Source organism: Taudactylus pleione, unplaced genomic scaffold (assembly GCF_031769625.1).
Source record: "Taudactylus pleione unplaced genomic scaffold, aTauple2 ptg000352l, whole genome shotgun sequence".
NCBI lineage: Eukaryota > Metazoa > Chordata > Amphibia > Anura > Myobatrachidae > Taudactylus > Taudactylus pleione.
In genome coordinates this window covers 15,673,993-15,700,000 of record NW_028284753.1, presented here as the reverse complement: position 1 = coordinate 15,700,000, position 26,008 = coordinate 15,673,993, and the positions used below count along the sequence as shown (strand labels likewise).

The window sequence follows — 26,008 nt, the reverse complement described above, 5'->3', positions numbered from 1 at the left end:
GCCGCAACAATGTTCGTTTCGTGGGTCTACCTCAGAAAGAAGAAGGATCCTCTCCTGAATCCTTATTGAAATCTTGCCTTATTGCCTTATGGTAGAGATTTGTTCTCCCCTTTTGCGGTTGAAATGCACTACAAAGATTTAGACGCTGTGTAACAGTTAGGGCCAAATTTCTTTCTATTAAACGCATACTCCGAGACTTAAATCTCCCGTACGCCATGCTATTCCCGTCCAAGCTGAGAGTAATGGCAGAATGGGAGTCTCGTTTTCTCGTTACACCCCGTGAGGTCGCTGCATGGTTGGATTGCTATGCTCCTGGCAACATGCAACTTGCCCCTGACTGATACTGTGACCTTGATAAAGTGTCTTTATGAATATACAAGTTTCTCTTTTTTCAGGCTCCTACTGATTAGATTCATTCCCCCGTCAGCTACTAGTTATAATGTTATATGCTAAAACGATAGATTCCAAGGCTATTATTTACGACAAGCGGGCTATGTTGCTCTTTATTATGCTTATTTTGCATTATCCCTTCACCGTCTCAATTTTTTCAGGAGAGCTCCCATGTATTGGTGGCTATTTCAATTCATTGCCCCTGATACCTGCAGGGATTTTTTTCTGTTAGCGTGATTTGTTGATGATTTTTTCTTTTTCCTCTTTTTTTGGGGGTATCCAAGTATGACTATGTTGGGTGGGGGGGGGGTTGGGTTTAGTTGAAGTGTTTTATTTATATATATATATATATATATATATATATATTATATATATATAGATCCATAGGGTTGGCACTCCCTCCATTGCACAACAGGATCGAGGTGCCAGCAAAGAAATTCAACAACATACATCCATTAGCAGCAGCACTCATCGGATTTCCAAAGAGAAATTGAGACACACACAGTGTAATTCAACATTTCGGGTTTATTCCAACCCTTCGACGATGGGTTGGAATAAACCCGAAACGTTGAATTACACTGTGTGTAATTCTGTTAAGATAGACCCTTATGGGAACTATGTTTTTTTAGACTGCAAGATTCACAATGCTCCTCTATTTCTGCTAGTTGTTTATATACCCCCTCCATTTTCGTATGATATTTTGAAAAAAGTTACAGAATTTATCTTTCCCAGTTAAACTCTTTCCCAATTTTAATAATCTCTTAGACTCCCTTTTAGATAAATGGCATAAATTACCCAGCGCATGTCCAGTAGTGGGTGGTGGCGGGTTTGTGCAGTTTGTAGATGGCTTGGGTTGGGAACATGCCTGGAGGACGAAGCATCCTACAGTCCAGCAATACTCCTGTTTCTCCTCTTAGTTACGCTTGTTTTCCAGGATTGACTTAGTTCTATCTATCTGACTCAATCAGGGTATAACAAAGGTGTTTCATCCGGATCAAACTGGCATTATGGCTGGACAATCAACCACTGTTAATGTTAGATGACTTTACCCTCCTCTGTTATAGTCTCCCTAGATGCGGCAAAAGCCTTCGAGATTGTGGAATGGCGCTTCCTGTGGGAGGTCATGCGAGGTATAGGTCCAGTGTTTCTGAGATGGGTTCAGCTACTGTATGACAAGCCTACTGCTCGTGTCTCTGAATGGTTTCATTTCCCATTCCTTTTCATTATCAACGGGTTCCAGACAGGGATATGGCTGTTTTTGCTTTGGCAATAGGACAGCTGACATGTCTTTTGCGTTCACATCCTGATATTGTCGGCCTCAAATTAGATAATCGTGTGAATACTGTAGCTCTTTACGCAGACAACATGTTGTTGTTCCTGAAGGACTATGCATCTGCCATAACTGCAGCTTTACAGATAATAGATATATTTGGGATAAATTCTAGTCTCACTATTAATTGGGATAAGTCCTCCATTCTTCCTCTTCTTCACCCCCCACCCAAGACAAACATTTAATCCCCCTTCCCCTACGTTGGGTAGACTCGTTTAAATACTTGGGCATTTGGGTGTCTAATGATATGCAAGAGTTCACGACTCTAAATATATTACCATTATTCTCATATCTGAAAGATAGAATTAATTCCTGGTGTAAACTCCCCCTTACAGTTACAGGGCAGGTTACCTTAATTAAAATGGTAGTACAACCTAAATTCCTATACGTTTTCCAACAGGCCCCCATTTACCTTCCTGCCTCACTCTTCCGGAAACTGAATAGCATGATCTCTTCTCTGATTCGGTTAGATAGAAGGCCTCGCATTCCGTTTGATATATTCACCAGATCTAAAGCCTCAGGGGGCCTGGCGCTTCCCCATTTTCAGTATTATTATTTTGCAGCTCAGCTGGCATATCTATGACTATGGGCGCAGGATAGTTCTGTAGACTGCCTTCTGGCCCTATTAACTTCACAATTGGCACCTGGCCACACACCATTACAAGCTCTGTTGAGCGACACTTTTTCTTGTAATAATCCCCCCCTATAGATACAAGCACTGAAGATCTGGTGTGCAGCTCGTACTTTAATGCAATTTCATTATGTTGATGCGGAAACTTCATTAAGGAACTCACGTCAGTTGTCGGAACTCTCCTACCTTTATCCTGGTGAGGTGTGGGGCAAAAAGAGGAATTACCACAATAAATCAGCTGTACCAGGATGGGATTCTCAAATCCTTTACTCGCAAATGAGTTTAATCTTCCCCATACATATTTTTTTTAGATTTCTACAACTACGCAATGCACTACCCAATTTGCTGATAATCTTCCTTCCATACAGCATTCTTTACTACAATATTTCCTCCTTCATTTAGGCCCTAAGCGTACCCTATCCTGTTTATATATTGTCATATCACCATATCTCTGGTTTGCCCAGACTACAGCAGAGTTGGGAATCAGAGGTGGGAAGTCTGTCTGATGTCGAGTTGAGTAGGACACTCGCCTGAACCTATAGATCTACTGCCTCCGTTCAGAAAATTCAAATGTTTATTCTGCATAGAATATATATGACTCCAGCTAGGTTAGTGAAGTTTCGTGGGCGGTTATCTGATGTATGTCCCAAATGTCAATAAGCTTCAGGTACCTTCTAGCATTTACTATGGGCATACGCAAAAGTGCAATCCTTCTGGGTTCAGGTGCTGTGTGTGTTATCGTGCACAGGTATCCCATCCTCGATTCTTATACCTGGGTTCTGTAGCTATTAATGAAGATGCCCTAGATAAGTTTGCAATATGCAGTGAATTTATGTACTTTAACCAAGGTCTGCATTGCCTGACTTTGGGTGGCCCTGGAGGGTCCCAACTTTCAGGCTTGGGTCTCGTTGGTCAATACAAGGATACAACATGTATCCTTATTTGTATATTACCCATAAAGCAGAATCTAAATGTGACCGTATTTGGTCCAGGTGGCTCTCCTTGGAGTACGCTTCATCTCGACAACCTGATTGACGATTTCACGCATGTTGATGGCTGATCCTGTACAATTATCCTTACATTCATGTTTGTACAGGTTATATTTAAAATTATTAGACTTTTTTTATTGGTCTATATCCACTCTCCTCTCAGATTGTCATAGTATTAGGTGATGTATATCTGACTCTGTTTATGTTTTTCTTTTTGGCATAAACCATTGTATTATTCATGTTCTTTTTTGTTTGTATTTGCTGAAAAATAATAAAAAAAACTACTCAATTAAAAAAATAAAAGAAAGACAAGCCCATCAAAAATCCCCAATGTGGGCAAATATTTGTTCTGTGAAAGATATTTAGAAATAACTCCCAATATGAGTGAGGAGGCATGATTCAGATAAGGCTACAAGCAAATTGTCATTAGTTAAATCTGAAAAATGTTGTAGCCACTGGGTAAACCCTGTCCTAAGTACACCATAGTCTAATTTGTCACGTAAGAAATTATACAGCATACTGTACAAGAAAATCGCCTTATGGCAGAGCGGTGCCAGGGTTACATGCAGATCTAATGGGTTCTTCTAATCCTGATTTGAAAAATTAGGAATAACCTGACTAGTATAGTGTTGAGCCTGGTAATATGCAAAAGGATATGAGAGAGAGGAACTCATATTTTTCTACAGCCTGGAATGTGAGAGGCCTACTAGATCTCGATTGTATTGAGCAGCGCCTCCTACACAGGAACCACCTCCAGGGACCTGTACTGAGCCAGCCCCTTTGTTCGCTTCATTGACTGGTATTCTCGTCACTGAGGACAGTGCTGCAGCCTCCCTAGATGACAGGGAGCTCCACCGATCACTGCACATAACGTGTCCCGGAACAACAAGTACACCAGTGCTTTGTAATGGGTCTCCTCAGGTGGCAGTTGCCATATTTTTAATACAGGCTCCGGACTCCTCTCCAAGCTCACAGCAAAAGTTCCTCTTTAGAGCATAGGGCAGAAGAAAACTGCCAAAAGCCGTGGAGGGGACCTCCTCCCTGCGGAGTCCCGTCCACAGACCCCTGACAACCGATCGTGATAATCCTTAGCCTAAAACCTGCCTGGGAAAGTTACCTAGACAACGATGAAATCTGCATCACAATCGGTTAAGTGGTTCCAGAGTTTATCGCAACCAGAAAAACAAACAGACGTTCTCATTTATAAGATATATAGATATGATGGACTGTGGGCCTGATTCAGAGCCGGACGCTCTGACACGAGCGCTCGCTCTGAATCAGGGTCCTCCTACCTCAACTTGGAGCGGCCTCATGGACGCTCACATAGCTGTGGGTTACCACCCACAGCTATAGCGAGCGTCCATGATGATGGTCGCGATGGTCTTGATGGTCTGCGGTAGGGTCTCGCTGCCGCAAGCCCTGGAGTGATTTTGGCTCTACCAGAGCCAAAATCACTCCCACTGACATCACTACTGATGTCAGTGGGGCCGGACTCAGACGGTAGGCGTTCCCGTAGGAACGCCTCCGTCTGGCAGCCACGCCCCCGGTATGCCCACCAAAGGGGGCATGCTGTCAGTCACCATCGACAGCACGCCCCCTTTGGTGCGAGACCCGGAGCGACAGCTTGGCTGTCGCTATGCGGGTCTCGCGCATGCGCACGACGGAGCTCCCTCCGTCGTGCGCATGCGCATTACGGCACCATCGACCCGCTTGCGAGCGACCTACGCTCGCGAGCGGGTCTGAATTAGGCTCGGCATACATATATTGTAAAAATAACACTGGGGAAGTTGTGGATGGGAGCTATATTTGTCCCAGGTTTCTAGCTTGTTTGGTGGTAATCAGGTTAGCGAAAGGCTAATAAAGGTGTGTCAGTTTTCCCAGTCAGTGTCTCATGTCTATGCTGGCTTGCGGAGAGACACCAGTACTACTGCAAATGAGTGCCATAATGCCAAATATAGTATGTTTAACAATAACCATTTTTAATTTTAATCCTGCTACCAGGACCTACACTATAGGCCAGGAAAGATTTTACTTTATTTTATGAGGCTTTCCGATTAAGTTGTAAATAGGGGATTTTTGTAAGCTATGATGTAAAAGATTGTGGCATGGAAAACAAAACCAGCTTAAACTAGTTATCGGTTTATTGCTAATGGTAAAAAGTATATTGCACCATTTATGCTATTTGTACTCCTATTATTGGCTAGTTTATTACTACTGTACCTGTTTACAATATTAATGTTAGTGAGTAAAGTCCTAGAACAAAACGTAGCTATGGAAAGAGACATTCCTTCCACAAGAGTTTCTGTGTTTGCCACGACACGATAATAAATCGATATTGCTGCATTATTATATTCATTGACATTTTTTTCTTGGAAATACAATTCCATAAAAAAGTATTGATTGGAGCGAGATTATGGAGCAAACAATATTAAGAAACTTCAACAGATTGCCATTTCTGAAGGGAAATTTACATGGATACATACCTCCCACTACAAACAATACAGATTCAAGGTGACATCTTACAAAAGGAGAAATTAAGCCCAACAAGACAATTTACTCATAATCTCAGTAGGCGTATTGGTCTTGTCGGCTGCCACCAACTCTTTGATCATAACGCTCTCACTACTTACTCCACTGTAGAGTTGTGCATATTTTCTGCTATCACTATGACTTACACACAAGTATTTAAGATGTATGTATTACATATAATTATATATATGTGTGTGTGTGTGTGTGTGTGGGTGTGTGTGTGTGTGTATGTATATATATATATATATATATTTACAGTATATATATCAGGGCTCGACAAATCCCGGGGGCCAGGTCTCCATGGCGACCAGATTATGCTGCCTGGCAACCAGGGTATCCAGGGAGGCAGGACCCACTTTGGTCCGTCCCACAGGACACACTGCCCGCACTGCAGCTAATCACCGCCTGCAGTGTCTCCCCAGCCAATCGCCATGCTGCCTTTAGTTTCTCAACCTATTGCCATGCACCTGCACTGTCTCCCTCCCTCCCTGCCCGCCAGCACACCGTTCTGCTATTTGAATCCAGCAGCTCTTTAGCGGCGCCTCAGCATCCTCCTTGGGCTCTGCACCCCTTCCTTGCAGGTCACCCTGTGGCTCTCTCGGCTGCAAAAGCAGTGTTATTGCCCCCATTATGTTGTTGGTGCTGGGCTCCTCCAGCTGCCTGCGCTCCACCCTCGACTCCTTCATCCAGCTTTCCGCACGCAGGAAGATGGGGAGGTGGACACTGCCTGGGCCAGGAAGGAACTGGAAGGACAAGCTGAGGCTACAGCTCATGCTGTGTGAGATGGCTCTCAGCAGGAAGGATTAGGTAAATACTGCGCCTAACACTGCCTGCCCCTAACCCCTTCCTTGCCCCTAATGCTGCCCCATCTACTATCTACCTTTACTACCTACCCCCAAGCACTGCCTGCCTCTAACCCCCTCCTTGCCCCCAGTACTGCCCCAGGTGCTATGTACCCTCACCTCCTCCCTACTCCTAGTACTGCCTGTGTCACGATCCGTACGGGAAATCCTCAGGTGAGGGTAAAAGTCAGGGGGTTAGGGTGGCTAGGGAACAACTCAGCGAGTGCCAATGACTAGGTCTCCCTATTGCTGCCCAGAGTCTAACCCACTTGGTGGTCTTCACCAGTGACCCCTCCAATCGGGATTTAGATTTCGCTGCACCAAGTAGGCAGGTCGTGGCCCTCTGGACAGGTACCTGGGAGTAGCAGAAAGACCAGGACTATATTAGCATGAATAGCTTAACACAAGAGATTAAGAGACTACTTGAACACCGGAGTTTAGATAATACTTTGAACATAGGAGTTGATATAGTACTTGAACACAGGAGTTGAGATATTTGAAAACAGGAGTTGAACTAAATTCTTGAACACTGGTGATGAACTATATACTTGAATACTGGTGATGAACGGAATACTTGAACACTGCAAATTAACTAATGAACTTGAGAATGTAGAGATCCTGTTGTAGATTTGCACAGAGAAACTCAGAGAAATGTGGACACAGGCATGTACTGGGATTTGGTAGAGGTCCAGCTGAAAGCTAAGTAGTAATTAGCAGGAAACCTGACACCTCAGTACCACAGAGAAGCTGCAATAAAGGCTGAGAAGCACACTAAAAAATACACAGAAAAAGTAACATTAAAAAGACTGGAAAACTGAGAGAGCGCTCAAGTTTCAGACTGAAAATTAGCATGGAAGCTAATGCAAGAAATACTGGAGAACTGTGATTAGGCTGAAGCAACACTCTGCAGGGAATAACACAGAGCAACACTGGTGAGTCTCAGTCACTGGAACAGCGAAGTTGAACAGCAGTTTCCTGTTCCTGGAGTCAGACTTAAATACCCCTGGGTAGCTGGTCATTGGATCAGAGGATCAGCTGAGTTACCACAGGACTACAATTGGGAGAGACTAGTCAGGTGATATGGACCAACATGGCTGCGCCCATGCCCGGCACCCCGGAAACCAGGACGTACACACGAAAGCCCTAACAGACCTCGGGGGGAACACTCAGACACCACTCACCTCCACTCCCAGCGACTGAACACCTAAGCCCAAGGACAACGGCGCGGAGGTGAGTAGTGGCCGATCACAGCCCGCATCCTAACAGCCTGTCCCTAACCCCTTCCTTGCCCCCAGTACTGCCCCAGCTGCTATCCACCCTTACTACCTCCCTACCCACAGCACTGCTTGCCTCTAAACCCCTCCTTGCCCCCAGGACTGCCTCACTGTAATTTAATGAATAAGACTCCTGCACCTTGATCCTTCAGTGCTCAGGTAAAACTCCCTAAGTGTGCCTCTCCCACCACCCCTCCCCAAGTTACACATGTCTCCTCATATGTACTTGTATAACTCATCATCCCACATATGTATGAATTTGGTCATACTGTGGGGCATACTATGTATGTTGTTCCTACTGTGTGGCATACTATTAATTTGGGTTCTACATTGTGGCATAATATGGATTTGGGCCCTAGGGTGTGGCATAATATGGATCTGGGCCGTAGGTTGTGGCATAATATGGATTTGGGCCCTAGGTTGTGGCATAATATGGATTTGGGCCCTAGTGTGTGGCATAATATGGATTTAGGCCCTACGGTGTGGCATAACATGGATTTGGGCCCTAGGGTGCGGCACAATATAGATTGGAGGCAGGTATGGTCATGTGGCAGAATCTGATGACCATTCAAGGCACAAGTGTGGTGGTCTGAAGGCATGTTGGGGAGGTTAAGGGGCATCGATGGGACACGTGTGATTGTTTATACAAATTTTCATATATTTTGGCAGTGTTTGATGGACTGGCTCCTAAACTTTTAAGCTGGCTCATAGATATTACAAAAATTTGTCAAGCCCTGAATATATATAAAATGCATTGGTCTGTTTGTCTGTCTGGTTATGCATTCGGACACCCCTGCACCGATTAGCATGAAACCAATGTGAGGTAGTCCAGTGTGATTCTGGCCAGGCTTTAGGGATGTTGAGATCCAGGTCGGAACTCCTGTTGGTGTTTGCTGGGCAGAACTGTGACCCGGGGAGCCTGTCCTGAGCCTTCCACTGGATGGACATGGACGAAAGCTTCACACAGTGGTAACAGTAATTCCCAAAAGACATACTAGTGGGTTAAGGTCCCAGTCAGACCTCCCATTGGTGTATGCTGGGTAGAACTTTGACCATGGGAGCCTGTTCTGGGCTTTCCACTGGATGGATTTGTATGAAACCTTTACAGAGGGGTGGCAATTGGTCTGCCTAACTTAAAAACTTGAAGATTAGGTCCTGGACTCTCCTGGGTTCAGTGCCTTCCAGAGGCTAACATTGCAGTGATGGTCTAAATGTATGAGTAGGAATGGTGCCACTCAGGTAAGAAGCAGTGATTAAGATACTGTAGTGGCTAAGGTAACCAATGTTTCAACAAAATTTTCCTAAGTGTGCTGACTCACTGATAGCAAAATATTACATCCCGCTGCTCTACATCGCTTCGGTGTAGAGCAGTGGGACACAAAATTTTGCTATCAGCAATTTGCCTCATGATGCTAAGCATTGTGCTAGATGAATTGGTACATGATCTTTATCTTAGAAATTATTTCATGGTAATATAATTATATAATTTCACAATACCAGAGATGGTCAGTGTGCAGAGAAATGAATGGATGAGGAGACAAAGTCATAAGGGGTCAGAGACTACTAGAGATCAGGACAAGAGATGGGGTAAATGTATTAAACCTTCTAAAGAGTGGAGAAGTGTAGAGGTTGCCCATTGCAACCAGTCAACTCCTATCAGTTTATCGAACGTACTTGATAAATGTTAGCTAGAAGCTGATTGTTTGCTATGGATAACTTCTCCACTCTTTAGAAGGTTCAATACATTTCCGCCTTAAGCTGGGTACACACAATCGGTAAGTGCATATACACTTACTAATGGTTCTGCCGATGTGTCTGCGCTGTCAGCACAACTGGGCGGGCATCTGAATTTGTCAGTCCAGTTGAGAAGTCAATCACCGCTGGGTCCCTGCAACAAGTGTACGAGCGGTCGGTGGACCTCCATACACACAGCCAGATGTGCCAACATATCGACCATTGGCTGTGCTGCATAGCTGATGCAATAGTTCTGTGAACATCATTCACAGACATATAGGGGATACACACCCGCTGATGCGCTCGCAATATATAGGCCTTTCGATTGAACAGTCGATATATATAGCCCAGTGTGCGCCCAGCATTAGACTGCTAAATTGGCAGACAAACGAAGGAAAAAAACAGCACTAAAGTCAGAGCAGACAGAAAGGATCAGTAGTCAGTAATAAGGTAGAAGTTCAGGACAGGCAGGAAGAATCAATGGTTAGAAGCTGAACAAAAAGTGAGGGCTAACAGATTTCAGCCATTGGGGAAAGTTAGGCTAGATGGGCACACAGAAAATGGAAATAAATAATACCCAGTATATAGCACTTAAAACCCTAATAGTCAGCGATAATACGGATGAGCCCCTACTACCTAGAGAGGAGATTGAAATAAGAAAGTGTTTAGAAGGTATTCCATGTCAATTGCTTACCACCATGTATTCGCAGCAGGCTGTCGATTGGTCTTTGCGACTCATGCCCAGAAAGATATCTTCAGAACCAACTAGTTGCTTAAAAAGAATCTCATATCTGTGAATATGTAAAGGTATTGATGAGCTTGGCATTGGTGCTTTATTGAATAAAATACATTAGCAGGACTTACTCAGGCTGTTCTCTTGGGTCCAAACAGTCATCAAACTCTGATCCTTCTGGCACTTCCAACACATTCCAGATGTCCTTACAGTCCTTGGGTTTGTGTGTTGCTGTAAGAATTAGCAAGAAGGGAGGCTGTAGATATTACCCTGGGAATGGAATAGGCTAAACCGACTGTTGTTCCCTCTCATCAAACTTGCTCTTTAAAGACTGATTCAATCTATGTGTCATTGGCTTTCTTTTCTCATGCGTCCATCTTTTGTCATTTCTTGTGAACCTGATAGAAAGTCAACCTATAACTTAGAATATATAGGAATGCGCACTATGTAACTAATGTTTATTCTAGATGGATGAAGAGCTTGCTCTTCAAAAGCAATGGGCTATATATCCCACATAGTATTATTTATTGCTAGCTGGGATACCTGGCGTTGCCCGGGTTGAAGACTGAACCCTGAAGTAGTACACCTGTAGCCTTCATTTTTTTTTACATTGTCCTCGTCTATAACCTGGATAACTATGCTAACTAGGAGTAAATGACAGTGCAGGCAAGTGTATTCTCATACCGGCTTGCATAATCTCATGGTCACTCAGCCGTCTGAAGGGATTGCAGATGATCCGATGCTGCATTCTTATTACCACTATAACAGTTGCTAATGCCGCCGTAAAAGAGGCCAGGAAATCTCCGTCAGTGAACAGAGATCCTCGCCTCTCCAGTCCCCCCCAATTGGGGCGACACATCTCGTTTTTGGAAACTGAGGCCATCGCTGTCCCCTCCACGCCCAGAAACACATGCGCAGTAATCGAGAATCTGCGTGACCCCTGTCACTGCATCCGAGCTGAATCACCCCCTAAAATCACTCTGCAGACCAACATTGAAGACCATGTCTAGTAGGGCTGCCATCAGGGGGGAAAAGCCGGGACTGGAGTCAGAAGGAGGTCCATCTGCAGTGGCACTGTGTGGCTGCGATCAATCGCCCCTCCTGTTTGTAATCTCCATATGCTGAGATTTACCAGGATCAAACACTGATTATGCTGTCTGCTACGGTCTAAATGTATAGAGTGCTGAGATGCTCATGAGCCTCCTAGGAAGAGATGAGAGTGTGACAGTGTGTGTATGAAAGCTGGGCCCTCAGTAAGAGTGTCCTGTTTTTTGGGGGTTGTGTGACAGTGTGAGGCCCTGACAAAGTTCAAACCTAGACAAACCCTAATCCAGGTCAAACTACACCACCAAATTTTTTTGAGCTAGTTACAAAACTCTGGCTGTGCATAAAGGACAAACAGACAGACACATTTTTCTCGCTTATTATAAAGATTATGATAACCCAAATAAAGGACCATTTTGTTATATATTTATGTTAATAGTACTTACTGGTGTAACCTTTCTGTTCCTGCTCTTTTAAAGGTCCAATGTCTCCAGGACCAACTAACGCAGAAGAGAAAAGTCCCTAGAAGAAAGCAGAACATCACAAAATAATATGAAATGTTAATACACACATCAGCAAGTTATTGCTATATCTAACTTATATCACCTTTCAGTCCTATAATATATTATAATAATATTATGGTTTAGGAATCCTAAATTACAGGTATACTATCTTTCTGTTTTATGGACAGCCACAACCATGTCAGGGTATAAGGATTTCCTTGTAGCAAGCATCTAATGAGTAACACTGCATATTAATATGAAATTAAAGACCTGAATAAAAGCAAACAGATTCTGGAAAGTAAGTGGACTGTGATATCACTACCTGAACTAAACAATAGCATATGACTGCACTAGTATTCTAGAGAACATGTCCCGCAGTTTGCTACAACATATATAAACACTTCCTTATTTGTTCTGAACAATTTACACTATGATGAACCCTCTTTTCTCCATTTAGTCTATTAAAGCAAAAGATAGAGATACATTAACTCTTTCACTGCTAAGGAGAAGTGGGAATCGTCCTAAGCATGACGGGGTTAAAAGAGCCTCTTCCAGGATAAATATTTTAAAATCTAGGATATAGGGGAGAAAGCATCTACTGTTGATGTGAGCCCTGAGAAGTTATTCTCTGGGGATCTGGCTGCTGTCTTAATTCAGCAGAAGGCAGCAAGTAAACTTAACCACTTGCCTGGCATGGTCGTATCAGATGCGACCACACCAGACTGGGCTTTCCCTGACATGGTCGCCTCTGATGCGACCAGTCAGAAATGCCCACTAGGTGGCTGCGGGAAACTAATCTTCCAGCAGCCGCCTATATCAGAGGGACCTGCTGGTCACTCTGCACACTCCACCTCCTCTCCGTTGTGTCCCAATAACTGCTGGCCACAGTGGCGGCTCCCCCCTCTCGGCGCAGCTGCAGGGTAGCGATGTTGCAATAGAAAGAGCAGCCGCGGCTCCTGGCTCCTAATTCTAGGCAATTCTTTAAGACCCAACCAGATGTCAAAACTTGGTTTTTAATGACTCATCTGCATTACCAGTGAGCCTTTTTTTGGGAAAGTTTAGTTTTTTCTGGCAGCTGCACTTGCTGGAGAAACTGAAGGAGGAGCCATCGCTGCATCACGTGCCGCTTGAGCTGACAATTTCCTTACCAACAGCTCTTTGCATCTCTTCAGATCTGTGTCCGCTGGGAAGAAAGACACAACATATGACTTAAACCTAGGATCTAGCACGGTCGCCAAAATGTATTGATCCGATTGTAAGATCCTGACAATCCTTTGATCCTGGCAAAGTGAATAAAGGACTTGATCTACAAGTCCGACATACTTAGCGGAATCGCTTCTTTTCAGCTCCTCCTTAAGTTTCTCAAGCTGCTTTTCCAACAGTCTAATTAGGGGAATCACCTGACTCAATCTGGCACTATCTGAACTCACTTCACAGGTGACTACTTCGAAGGGTTTCAACACGGAAAGTATTTTCCACTGAGCTTGAGTAAGGTACATTCCCCCTCCTCTTCCTATGTCATAGTTTGTTGTGTAGCTTTGGATGGCTTTTTGCTGTTCCTCCATCCGCTGAAGCATATAAAGGGTGGAGTTCCACCTTGTAACTACCTATTGCTTCAGCTGGTGACAGGGCAAATTCAACATTTCTTGCAGGTGCTGCAATCTTCTACATGCACCTGCTGAATGGCAAAAATGTACAGAAATTTTGTGGGCCACAGAGAGCATCTCCTGCATGACCCTGTCATTTAAAAAAAAAAACCATTGCCCCAACAAGTTGATTGTGTGAGCGAAACATGGGACTTTTGGATTTCACCCTGCTGTAATGCTCTAACAATGTTGATAGCATTGTCAGAAATCACAAATCCTGAGGAGGGTCCAAGCAGGGTAAGCCATTTTGCAATGACTTCCATGAGTTTTTCTAAGAGATTGTCAGCAATATGCCCGGTGATACACAGAGTAGCCTGCCTTTGAATAAGTTGCTGTTTCTTAGATGCTGCTGCTGTCTTTTGGCTCTGAAGGCAATCCACCCACCCAGTGGGATGTTACAATCATGTAATCTTGCGTTTGCCCTATTCCGCTTGTCCACATATCTGTGGTTAAGTGGACAGTGGGTACAACGGCATTTTGGGGGACACTAAGTTTTTTTTAATGTCTCTGTAGAGACTGGGAATTGCTTTTCTAGTAAAGTGGAATCTAGATTGGGTTTGGTAGCGGGGACACAGGACTTCAATTAACTGCCTAACACCCACTGCACTAATGGCGGATATCGGACGCACATCTAATACCAGCATAGATGTTATGGCATCAGTGATCCGCTGTGCAACTGGGTGACTGCTGTCACACTTACTCCACCTTGCAAAGGATTGTTTAAAAGTCAATTTTTTTTTAACTACTATTAGTAGTCTTCCTGGTCCCCTTCTGGGTTGAAGATCCACACCCAGCAGCAGCAGGCATAGAGCTCATGAATTCTTCTGAGGAATCCTGGATAGGGGAGGACTGAGTTAGCATTATAAAATTGGATGCAGGACTAGTTCCGATTATGATTGAGGATATTGTTGATGAAGATGTTGGTGGTGAAGATGCCAGGTGCTTGGATTTAGCAGAGAGAAGGGAGCTAGCTGATGCTGGACTGCTGTGAGGTTCTGAATTTGTTGTGGACCCGGGGTGGTGATAGAAGCAGACACAGAAGCAGACTTAAATGAAAAAGTGGAGTTTTTAATAAGTAACTTAGAAGACATGGGAATGGCAAATAAAAAGTCCAGGAATATCACTAAAGTGCACTTGATAACTGTAGTGGGGGTTAATGGGAAATGTCCAGATAGTGACAGGCAGGAACAGTCCAGTAAACAAATATGGTGAGCTGTAACAGAATGCAGATATGATGAGCTGTAACTGAATGCAGGAATGATGAGCTGTAACGAGTGCAGGTATGGTGAGCTGTAACAAATGCAGGCTGAGGTAATTCAGTCCAGCTGGGAGTGAAGGGAGGCAAGGTGCATGGAACAGCAGGTTCTGGTACTCAGGCAGGTAAAAGGTATGTGGAGGGTGCAGGGTAAATCCAGCAGGTTGGAGCAGGCAAGGTTCAGGCTAGTAGCGTAACAGACAGGCAGGCAGGTAAGGCACAGGTACTATCTCTCAGCCGCAGCTGAGAAACACGTTGCACTGGCAAAGGAAGGAAGGCTCTGGACCTTCCTAAATACTCAGTGCCATGCTGTGACTGGCTGGAATGAGCACATGACCTACCAGGATTGGACAGCCGGAATCACATGGCTGCAGGCAAGATGGAGGCGCCCATGCCAACAGAACGGAAACACCACCAGACCTCACCAGGCCTAGTGACAATGTGCCCACACAGAACCACACGCAGCCAATGCCCCTCGCTAAACAGCAGCACTGCTGCCAGAGACCCCCCACCATAACGACCTCACAGGTAATACCTGGTGACTACCATGCCGAGAAACCCTGGCCGTGACAACTGCTTATTGTTACTTTTTTAGCCAAAGTTTCTGAATTTTGCAAACACTTTTGATGGATGCACTGTAGATGATGTAACAGGGAGGAGGTTCCTAGATGGTCAAGGTTCCTACCTCTACTTACTCTGGCATGACAATGTGTACAGATGGTATGACAATTGTCCCGATTTGGTTAGAAATTATTCCACACATAAGAAGTGGATTTATTTTTTAATGCCCAGGCATGACAATGGTCTTTTCCTTATCATGGGCAAGAACTGTTTGCACTGGGGCCTGATTTACACAACAACATCCTTATCATCAACATACTTATTAGCGTTAGCTACACAAATATCCTCCTCATCCTGGTGCACTTCCACAGAAGCATCCTCGTTTTCTATGTCAGTATGTTGACTTGTGCTGCTCATCCCCATATTTGCAGAGGACGCACAAGTGGTGGAAGGAGACTCCTCTTTGCTTTCAAAGCAGCTTGCGTATTAGCAACGATTAGGCCACAATCTTGTCCTCTGGCAGAAACACCATCTGTGCCCAAGAATCCAGAAGAGCTCCCAGATGTACCATCTGCTGTGTTGGAGAAAGTGATGATTTCTTCCAATTGATGACCCAGCCGTGCTTTTGTAAGCAGGCTATGGTCAGTTGAAGATGGTTTTGTAAAACAACCGGAGTCTGTGCCATTATCAGAAGGTCATCCAGATATGGCAGAAATCTGACTCCATGACGCCTGAGATAGGCCATCATGACTGCCAATATTTTGGTAAAAACCCGGGGTCCGTAGATAGGCAAAGGGTAGAGCCTGAAATTGGTAATGCTGCTGAAGGACAGCAAACCATAAAAATTGCTGGTGGGATGGTATAATAGGAACATGCAGATATGCATCCTCAATATCCAGGGAAACCATGAAATCCCAGGTTCCATTGCCAAAATAATTGACCAGGGAGTTTCCATACGAAACTTGGGTACATGGATAAACCTGCTGAGGGTCTTTAGATTTAGTATAAGGCGATAAGCCCCATTCGGTTTCTGAACCAGAAATAGATTGGAATAATAACCCCTTTCTTTTGCAACACAGGAACCGGCACTATTACCCCCGCCTGCAGCAGGGAGTGAATGGCTTCCTGAAAAGCCAAGACCTTGACCACATCTGATGGGAGATCTGTGCAAAAAAACTTCTGGGGAGGATGCCTCCTGAAAGTGAGGGCATACCCCTGAGAGACCACTTCTCGGACCCAGGCATCTGTTGTTGTTTGATGCCAACAATCTGCAAACTGAAGAAGTCATCCTCCCACCCTGGGATTCCCCAGGAGGAGGCCAGCCACATCAGGCAGAGAATTTGTTATTCGGCTTAGAAACTGGATGTCTTGCCGGCCCAGACCTCTTAGTTTGTCGCCTTGATATTTTGCGAAAACTAGACGCCTTAGACGCCTTGCTCGTCCCTGAGAACTGAAGGACCGAAAAGAAACCTGTCTAGACTTTATAGTTGTAAATGGCAGACCTGCTGAATTTGAAGTCGCCAGAGTAGCTATTATTTTATCCAACTCTGCTCCAAAAAGTACTTTTTCATAGAAAGGTAAAACTTCTAGCACCCTCTTTGAGCCTGTATCAGCTTTTAAAAAGCCTCTTCCAGTATATGAGAGATATACATCATATATTCTTTGGTAGCATTTGGTAAAGAATATTCCAATGTTCTCACCCATTCTTCAACCACTTTGGCTACCGGCTCCAGCCATAGCTGACGAGTAACAGCTCCAGATGATGAAAAAATCATTTTAAGACACGCCTCAATTTTTTTTATCCATGGAATCCTTCATGGAAGATGGCGACAGAATAGACAATGTAGCATTTTTTTTATTAAATGTGTTACATGAGCATCCACAGTAGGAGGTACCTCCCGTTTAGGACATACAGAAGCCGGGAAAGGATACAACGATGTTATTCTCTTATTCACAAAAAGACATTAGTCAGGGTTACCCCATGCCTCATCCATAAGCTCAGTGAGCTGTTCAGATTCAGGGAACTCCGTTTTGACCACCTTCCGATGGTGTTTAAACGCTGCAGACTTCTTACTATGAGCTTGTTCATCATTCTGAATGTCTAGGATTGATTTAACCACCGTCACCAAAGAAGGAACATCTACTGAGGACGGATGCTCGTCCTCCCCCGAGATAGATCCTTGAGAGGAACCTTGCGCATCATCTGAATCCTCTGATGAATTGTCTGAATCCATATGTTAAGCAGACTGATAAAGCTAACTTGCACTTGGGTGCCTTAGTAACTACCAGTCTGCTATCAACATTAGACGGTACCATACGCTGACTAGAATGGCCATCAACAATCATCCAGGAAAAATGCATGGGAGGTGCAAACATAGCGTGCTGTGGACACCCCATCCAAGGAGGCATAGTGGGAACAGCCATATGACGCACAAACTGTTTCATTACCTGGGACAAAGAGGATAACCAAGAAGAGTCTTGTCCAGGCACAGGTAAACTGGACTGGTTAGGTGGCTCTTTACAACAGACAACACATAAACCATCCTTAATGTCCAGAGGGGACAAATAAGCCGTACATGATTTACATGAAACCAGCACAGAGGGCTCCCCCTCCTGTATACCTTTATCTTTTGACATGTTCAAAATAAAGGCAATAATCACAATGTTATATGAAAACCTTCACAAAATCTTAATGAATGTGACGTACTCAGAAAAAGACTTCCACCCCAAGAGGATGGAGAGAAAAACAGTTAGTTATGATTGACAGCAGATATAAAAGACAATGGGCCTGTTTCAGCAAGGAACGCAAGTGTGCGCACACACGCACTTGGCCACTGCATATACTGTATGTGCTAATCAATGCATACGCACGGCAACCACAGCATAAGATGCAGACGCCCAGCAGTACACAATGCCGCCCACTTCCCTTTACACAAAGCCTGAGTAGTCTGCAAGACAGCGGAAACATCAGTAAAATCGAGAACCATCGGAACCATACCCACAATAGAGGTTGACCTGATGTCATGCAGGATTGTGGCCACTTCCTGCGTGTATCAAGTCACCTGGCTGTGTATGCCGCTGCACTGCCTTTATTATGCACGCCCCTATAACGGCGTCCCAACGAACAGGCACGCCTGCATTTGCATGACCACCCCCGTCACAACCCACAAACGGCACTTCCTGTTAACCAATATTGGAAGGGTCTGTGTACACACTGCGTGTAGTCTGCGTACCCTTACCCGATCGCACTGGCTAGTTCGCATAGTGCGATTGCATATGCAGTGCAAAAATATCGGCCGAGTGCGTGCATTCTCTCACTTGCGTTCCTTGTTGAATCAGACTCAATGTAAAAACAGCAGCTAGCAAACAGTCGCATACAATGCATATGTAATAAAATTACAATGAACTCTAAATCAACTACACAGACACAAAGGAATGGTAGCATATAGAGAACTATGGGCCTGATTCAGACCTGCTCGCGAACGCTCGCAAGCGGGTCGATGGTGCCCTAGTGCGCATGCGAGAGACCCGCATAGCGACGGCCAAGCTGTCGCTATGGGTCTCGCACCAAAGGGGGCGTGCTGTCGATGGTGAGTGACAGCATGCCCCCTTTGGTGGGCGTGCCGGGGGCGTTGCTGCCCAGACGGAGGCATTCCCATGGGAACGCCTACCGTCTGGGGCCGGCCCCACTGACATCACTAGTGATGTCAGTGGGAGTCCTTTCGGCTCTGATAGAGCCAAAAGCACTCCTGGGCTTGCGGCAGCGAGACCCTACCGCAGGGTCTCATCGCAAGCCCGATGGTCGCGATGGTCTTGACCATTGCGACCATCTTTTTGGCCGCTCGCATAAGCTGTGGGTGGTCACCCACAGCTATGCGAGCAGCCAGGAGGACGCTCCAATTTTAGGTAGCAGGGCCCTGATTCAGAGCGAGCGCTCTTGTCAGAGCGTCCGGCTCTGAATCAGGCCCTATATACCTTAACCAAGGGAGAGGTATACAGGGAGACTGACCCAAACCCTCCTGAGACCAACATCTACAGAGTGCACTGAGCGTGGACCGTGAGCGTCTCATATACACTTGGAGGGTAGGCGGAGCAACCCAGGAGCTAGAAACTCTTTGTGGGGACTGTCTGGGTTGGAGGAACGTCTACCTCCTGCGTTAACCAGCTGGGTACGCTGGCCTCGTGGCAGCAGAAGCATCTGCTTCCGATCCCCGGCGTCAGACGGTGTGGCAGTGAGGACGCGGACAGTCCCGGGCCCTGACAGCAGCGGCTTCTGGTGAGTCTCTGACACCAGAACCAAGGACTGCCGCGCGCGATTCCCCTTAAGCAAGGAATCGCCTTACCTGACATGTTCGTACATCTGGTTGCAATCCAGGTTGCAGCATAGCAGCTAGCAAGTTTAGCCGCGACCAACCGAAATCACCAGCACAGTTACTGGTATTGCGGCCCGACGGAGGTAGATGGAGTCACCATATATGCGTATTCAGATGCTCAGTACTGCCAACCCAAAAACATAAAATAAAAGCTTAGGACTGCCAGAGCAGTCCCGTTACAAAGGTGCGTCTTAATCCTGCCACACCAAACGAGCAACTGAAGTCCTATAGCTAGGGGGCGGGGTATATATGGAGGAGGACCCTAGGAATCCTGGGAGCTGAAGCTTTAACGGTTTGGTGCCTGGTCTCCAATCCTAATATCTCCATGGTATACCTGTGAATCCCTATGGACCCTGAAGAAGACAATTATATTGAATTAGGTTGAAATGCTCTTATTTATATAATTTACTAATAAAAAAAAAATCGTCAATTTTGGGGACGGTTTTTGAAAAAATATTAGCCAGTTAAATGGTTAAAAAAGTTTGGTGTAGTAGTGAGTATAGAATAGGAAGATCAATAGTGACACACTAGGGGGTATATTTACTAAAGTGTGGGTTTATAGAAGTGGAGATGTCGCCCACAGCAACCAATAAGATCCTAACTATAAACGCCTAGAAGGTGCTAGATAAATGATAAATAGAATCTGATTGGTTGCTATGGGCAACACCTTCACTTCTATAAACCTGCACTTTAGTAAATAAACCCCTAGGAGTCTTTTCAGCTAAGATATCAAGACAATTTGAGGTTGGATAAGAAAAAGGCTGATGAGTTGTTAAAGGAATGCCAGTGTAAACAAGAGACATAACACTAAAGATGCATAGTAGGACGGTATATGTATTGGATTGTATATCAAAAGGACAGTGGAGGAGGAAGTAATAGGAGCTGTGAGTGGGTGCGAGTTCCAATAGGAAAGGCAATCTATGACTGTAGACTGCTGCTTTACTGTATTTAGATCATACTATGGTCATTAGTAAAATACAGGTAAAGCTTTGTATACCTATTAGAGGTGCTTAAACCCTAGAAAACTAACCATGGGTCTGACACACCCAGCCATTTCTTTTCAATAAAGAACATTCAAGCGGCGCTCAGTTAAGATGTTGTTACAGGACATTCTGCAAAAAAATGCACCAGTAGTTGGAACCAATATTCGTCTACCAAAACCTAAGAGATGTGGAATGTCCATCGAAACAAGACCGAAATACATCATATCAATGGGCCTGATTCAGCAAGGAATGCAGACACGAATTCACATGCACTTGGCCAATGTTTTCGCATTACGCGTGCGTGAACTAGCCAGTGCGATCGGGTAAGGGTACGCAGACTACACGCAGTGTGTACGCAGACCCTTCCGATATTGATGGAAGTGACGTAACGCGGAGTGGTCGGCTGAACGCAGGCATGCCAGTGCGTTTGAACGCTGTTGCAGGGGCATGAATAAATTAGTAATTGCGGGGTCCTACGCAGCCTGAGCTCTCACTGTGTGCAGGAAGTTGGTCAAATGCTAAATGAGGTTAGGTCAACCACTATTATGCTAATGTTCGATGGTTCTCGAGGTTATCAATGTTTCCCCTATCTTGCGGACTACTCAGGCTGTGAGCAAAGGGAGGTGGGCGGCATTATATATTGCTGGGCGTCTGCATCTTGTGCTGCGGGTGCTGTGCGTATGCACTGATTAGCATATTCTCTCAGTGGCTGGGTGAATGCGTTCTCTCACTTGCTGAATCAGGCCCAATGTTACATGTGCCACAAGCTAATGTGCATTTAACATTGGGCAGTGATTTGTTCTTATTGTATTTGAATGAAAACAATCTTTAATTTTTCAGCTGTCATTTTTGGTTTAGAATATATAGTATCCATGTATTGCACCATTGTTCAAAATTTGTATTTTTCTGGATACTACAGATTTTTCATGTTACGGATATCACAGACCCAGGTTAGTGGTTATGAAACTTTTTTTTATAAGGTTAGCTTTCTTGGGTTAATAAATGAAAAGCCAGTGTGCTAGAGGCACCCCCTATACCTGACTGTTGTCTGGTTGCCGGATCTTTTGGCAATGTCTTTGGAAAGATGGCACATATGCAGAAAATAGAGCCAGAGTCTTTGCTAGGTCCTGTGCTGGCGCCATATCTCAGTGGCAAGATGTCGCTATTGGCAGCCAGGTATCAGTGTGAGAGACTGTTCTGGCTGCAGGGTGTGTGCACACATTATAGATTTGCCACTGACGTATATAATAACAATTACTAAATAAAATTTTCTGTTCCACTGTCCATGTAAAAATTTAGCTAAACCTCTGTAGTGTACAAAGTTAAACAGAAAATATATCTGCAATTACTATTTGAGGATTGACAAAAAAAAAGTTAATGTGGTTTGCTGTTTATGAATACATACCCACCCCTAGCCCCATGCCAGCCAAATTAGCAAGCCCAAGGCAGGAGCGGGAAGGAGAAGGAAGACCGGTACACACACACAAACAAACACCTGAAGAGACAGGGAAACCAGAAAACAGGTGAACCCCATGAGCCAGGTGCATCAGGGTGGAGTTCGAAGAAAAGGACTTAACCAGGTAAGACATGTCTCCTTTTCTTCCTCATGTTCCATAGGGGACACAGGGACTACGCTTGGACGTCCCAAAGCAATTCCTCTTAGGGAAGGGACGCTCCTAAGCTGCACTGAGTACCTGTCGCCCAATGGCTGCATCCGCGGCGGTATCAAATGCATAAAAGCGGACAAAAGTGTGATCAGAAGACCACATGGCTGTCCTGCAAAGCTGCTCCTCAGAGGCGCCACAACATGCTGCCCAAGAGGTACCAACCGACCTGGTGGAATGTGCCGTCACCAAGGCCAGAGCAAAAAGGTCCACCATGACGTATGCGTGGCGGATAGTTAAATGGAGCCATCTGGCCATGGTCTGCTTCGTATCCGGCCAGCCCCACTTATGGAAACCATAGAGGACGAAAAGGGAATCCAACTTCCGGATATCCCTGGTACGTTCTACATAGATGTGGAGGGCCCTCACAACATCTAAAGAAGCCTCCTCCGCTGAATCCTCCGGAGACTGAAATGCCGGGACCACAATCTCCTTATTGAGGTGGAATCTGGAAACTACCATCAGAAGGTAGCCTAGCAGAGTCCGAAGAGCGTCCCAGTCCGAGTGAAAGACCAGAAAAGGAGAGTGACACGACAGTGCACTCAAGTCTGACACTCTCCGAGCCGAAGCAATAGCCAAAAGGAAAGTAGTCTTCCACGTGAGCCAATGAAGTCCCACCGAATCCAAAGGCTCGAAGTGAGATGACTGAAGAGCCCGAAGCACAAGTCCCATGGAGCCACCGGTGGGACAAACGGAGGCTGCACATGGAGAACTCCCTGAAAGAAAGTACGGAAATTAGGCATCAAGACAATCTGTCTCTAAAAGAGAACCGAATCGGCCCGCAAGTTTAAGCATGACAGGCGAAGACCCAAACCCAGACCCGCCTGTAAAAACGAGAGGACTAGTGAAGCAGGAAGGATCTGGAGTTAAGACCCCTGGAAGAACACCAAGAGAAGTATGTATGCCAAAACCTGATGATAAACTCTAGCAGATGAGGGCTTGCATGGTCTGAATGAGCCACCCCGTCAAAGCAAGGAGAGTCAGGTCCACCAAACAGCTAAGGCATCCACCAGAAGAGCCCCTGGGTCTATGGTACGAGACCCGTACTTTGGTACCTTGTGGATGTACAGATACGCCATCAGATCGATGTACGGCAGACTCAAAGGATGAACTAGAAGCTGAAAGACGTTCGGATGAAGGGCCCACTCGCCTAAGTGGACGTCCTGGCGGCTTAGAAAGTCCCCTTCCCAATTCTGGACCCCCAGAATGACAACTGCCGACATAGCTGGAACATGAGACTCACCTCTTTCATGGTGCCGCGACTGTTGCCCTGGTTTATTTAAGCGACGCCCGTTGCGTTGTCACACTGTACCTGTACTGGGCAATGTCGAAGGAGTTGCTGAGCCTGACAGAGATCCCTGAAGACAGCTCGAAGTTCCAGGACATTGATCGGGAGGCGGTTCCAGAAGGTGCGACCTCTGTCCAAATGGTAGCTCCGGAGTCACAACACAAGGGAGAGACGAACCTCCCAAGATAGGACAATGGTCTGCAGCTTGATCTGGAGATGGGATCTGTCCCAGCAAGCCAAAATCTCCACCTGTAGAGGCTGGGAGTGAAACTAGGCGCACTCCCCGTGTAGAAGGTGGAGGCCAGTGAACCCAGGATCCGCATTCAGGTGTGTATTGACACCTGGCGATGAAGTAAGAAGCCTCGAATCCTGTCCTGCAAATCCTGAATCTTGTCCACTGGGGTGTACACTCTCTGAACCGTGGAATCTAGCAGGGCCCCCACATCGAGCATCTCCTAGGACGGAGTCAGGGAGGACTTATTCCAATTGTTGATCCATCAGTGCGATTGGAGATATATTGTCAGACGAAGGTGCTCCCAGAGCATGTCCGAAGATCTGGCCAGGATAAGCAGATCGTCCAGGTAAAGGAGAATTCTGATACCCTTGCGCTGTAAGTGAACTACCATGACCACCATGACTTTCGTAAACACACGAGGAGCAATGAAAAGACCAAAGGTCAAGGCCCGAAACTGATAGTGCTCCTCCCTGACCGCAAACCGGAGGAAGCGCTGGTGACTAAGACAGATAGGCACATGTAAATAAATGTCCTGGATGTCCAAGGAGGTCCTGAAATCCCCTGGTTCCAGCATAAAGAACCAGCAATCCCGCAAATACTTGTTGAGGGACTTGAGGTTGAGTATTGGACGGGAGGAACCGTTTGGCTTCTGAACCAAAAAGAGACTGGCGTAGAAGCCTGAGCCCCTCTGAGTCAGTGGGACAAGAACAATTACCTTGGAGGCTAGCAGAGAGTGAATGGACTCCTGCAGTGCTTTTGCTTTTTCCAGATCCCCTGGAAGGCCTGTGAAAAAAAACCTTGCCAGTGGACGCTTCCAGAAGGTCAGAGCATAGCCCTCCAAGACTACACTGTGAAACCAGGCATCTGTTGTGGTCGCCATCCAGGCATCTAAGAGAAGCAGAAGCCGGCCTCCCACACTGGGGTTCTCCAGGAAGAGGCCCACCCTGTCAATCGGTAGGCTTGTCGGCGGGCTTAGCAGCCAGGCGTCTGGTAGGCCAGGACTGCTTGCTTCTAGGCTTGGAGGAAAAACTCTGTAACCTAGAAAAGGACTGTCCCTTGGCTTTCCCTTGTGGGTGAAAGGATCAAAAAGAAGACACTCGCGCTCTAAGGGCTGCTGATGAAGGTAGAAACGCCATCTTTGAAGTCGCCACAGTGGCTACTATCTCATCCAATTCAAGCCCAAAGAGAACATCGCCGGAGTAAGGAAGAGCCTCAAGGGCCTTCTTAGAGTCTGAGTCAGCACGCCAAGAGCGAAGCCAGACACAGAAGAAGCTGACACCTTGGAGGTTAAGATAACGGTGTCCAGGGCCGCTTAATATACGCCACCAGAGGTAATCAGTATAGGGGGTATGTTCCGTGCTATTTTCAAAAATAAGGAGGGAAGAGCAGGGAGAAGACTTGAAAGTGGTAGGCTGCCACAGACCTCAGTGATCCCTTTCCTGATCACCAATATAAGAAAAATAGGTTGTGGGTTTTGGTCTTATTGGGCGCACATCTAATAATATGATATAGTGGGTAAAATTAAAATATATATTTATTTATTTAAATGGTATAAAATGTACAAGATTTGAATCGATATAAAATGTAAAGAGATTAAAAAATAATAGGATGAATGCACAAAAAGGTGGTTAGTTTACAATCAAATAAACAGGCAAAAGATTTGGCACAAAAAATAAAAATAAAAAAATATATATATAAAATATGCATCAATCTCTTAATAGGGACTATTGATAAAAATGGTAGTATGCAAAATGGTTGATTGTCCTTTTAAAGTATACAGGATAAACTCCAGTTCCAGTATGAAAAAATGCTCCATATAGATAGAATGAGGATGATAGAAAAACTATTGTTTGTATATGTGGCCACATGAATTGCAGGTGCGCGCACCTCCTACCTTTGTCCGTTCCTGTGTACTGGTCCTGGACTTAGCGGAGCTTCAGTATTGCATGTTTCATCGCTTGGTAAGGTGGGCTGAAGGCTGTGTCCTCCGTGGGCTTCCCTCAG

The 26,008-nt window shown here is 45.4% G+C and overlaps 1 protein-coding gene across 2 annotated transcripts in view; it reads right to left on the bottom strand.

Annotated features, from left to right (window-relative positions):
* The window catches only part of DNAAF6 (dynein axonemal assembly factor 6), a 179,172-nt gene that overhangs the window by 10,634 nt on the left and 142,530 nt on the right, over positions 1–26,008 (bottom strand). For both annotated transcript variants that reach the window (XM_088444298.1, XM_088444299.1), the window contains 3 exons: positions 11,943–12,018; positions 10,584–10,683; positions 10,414–10,510 (listed from right to left, as the gene is read on the bottom strand). In XM_088444298.1, the coding sequence (XP_088300424.1) occupies positions 10,414–10,510; positions 10,584–10,683; positions 11,943–12,018 (273 nt within the window). The remainder of the gene's footprint in view (positions 1–10,413; positions 10,511–10,583; positions 10,684–11,942; positions 12,019–26,008) is intronic.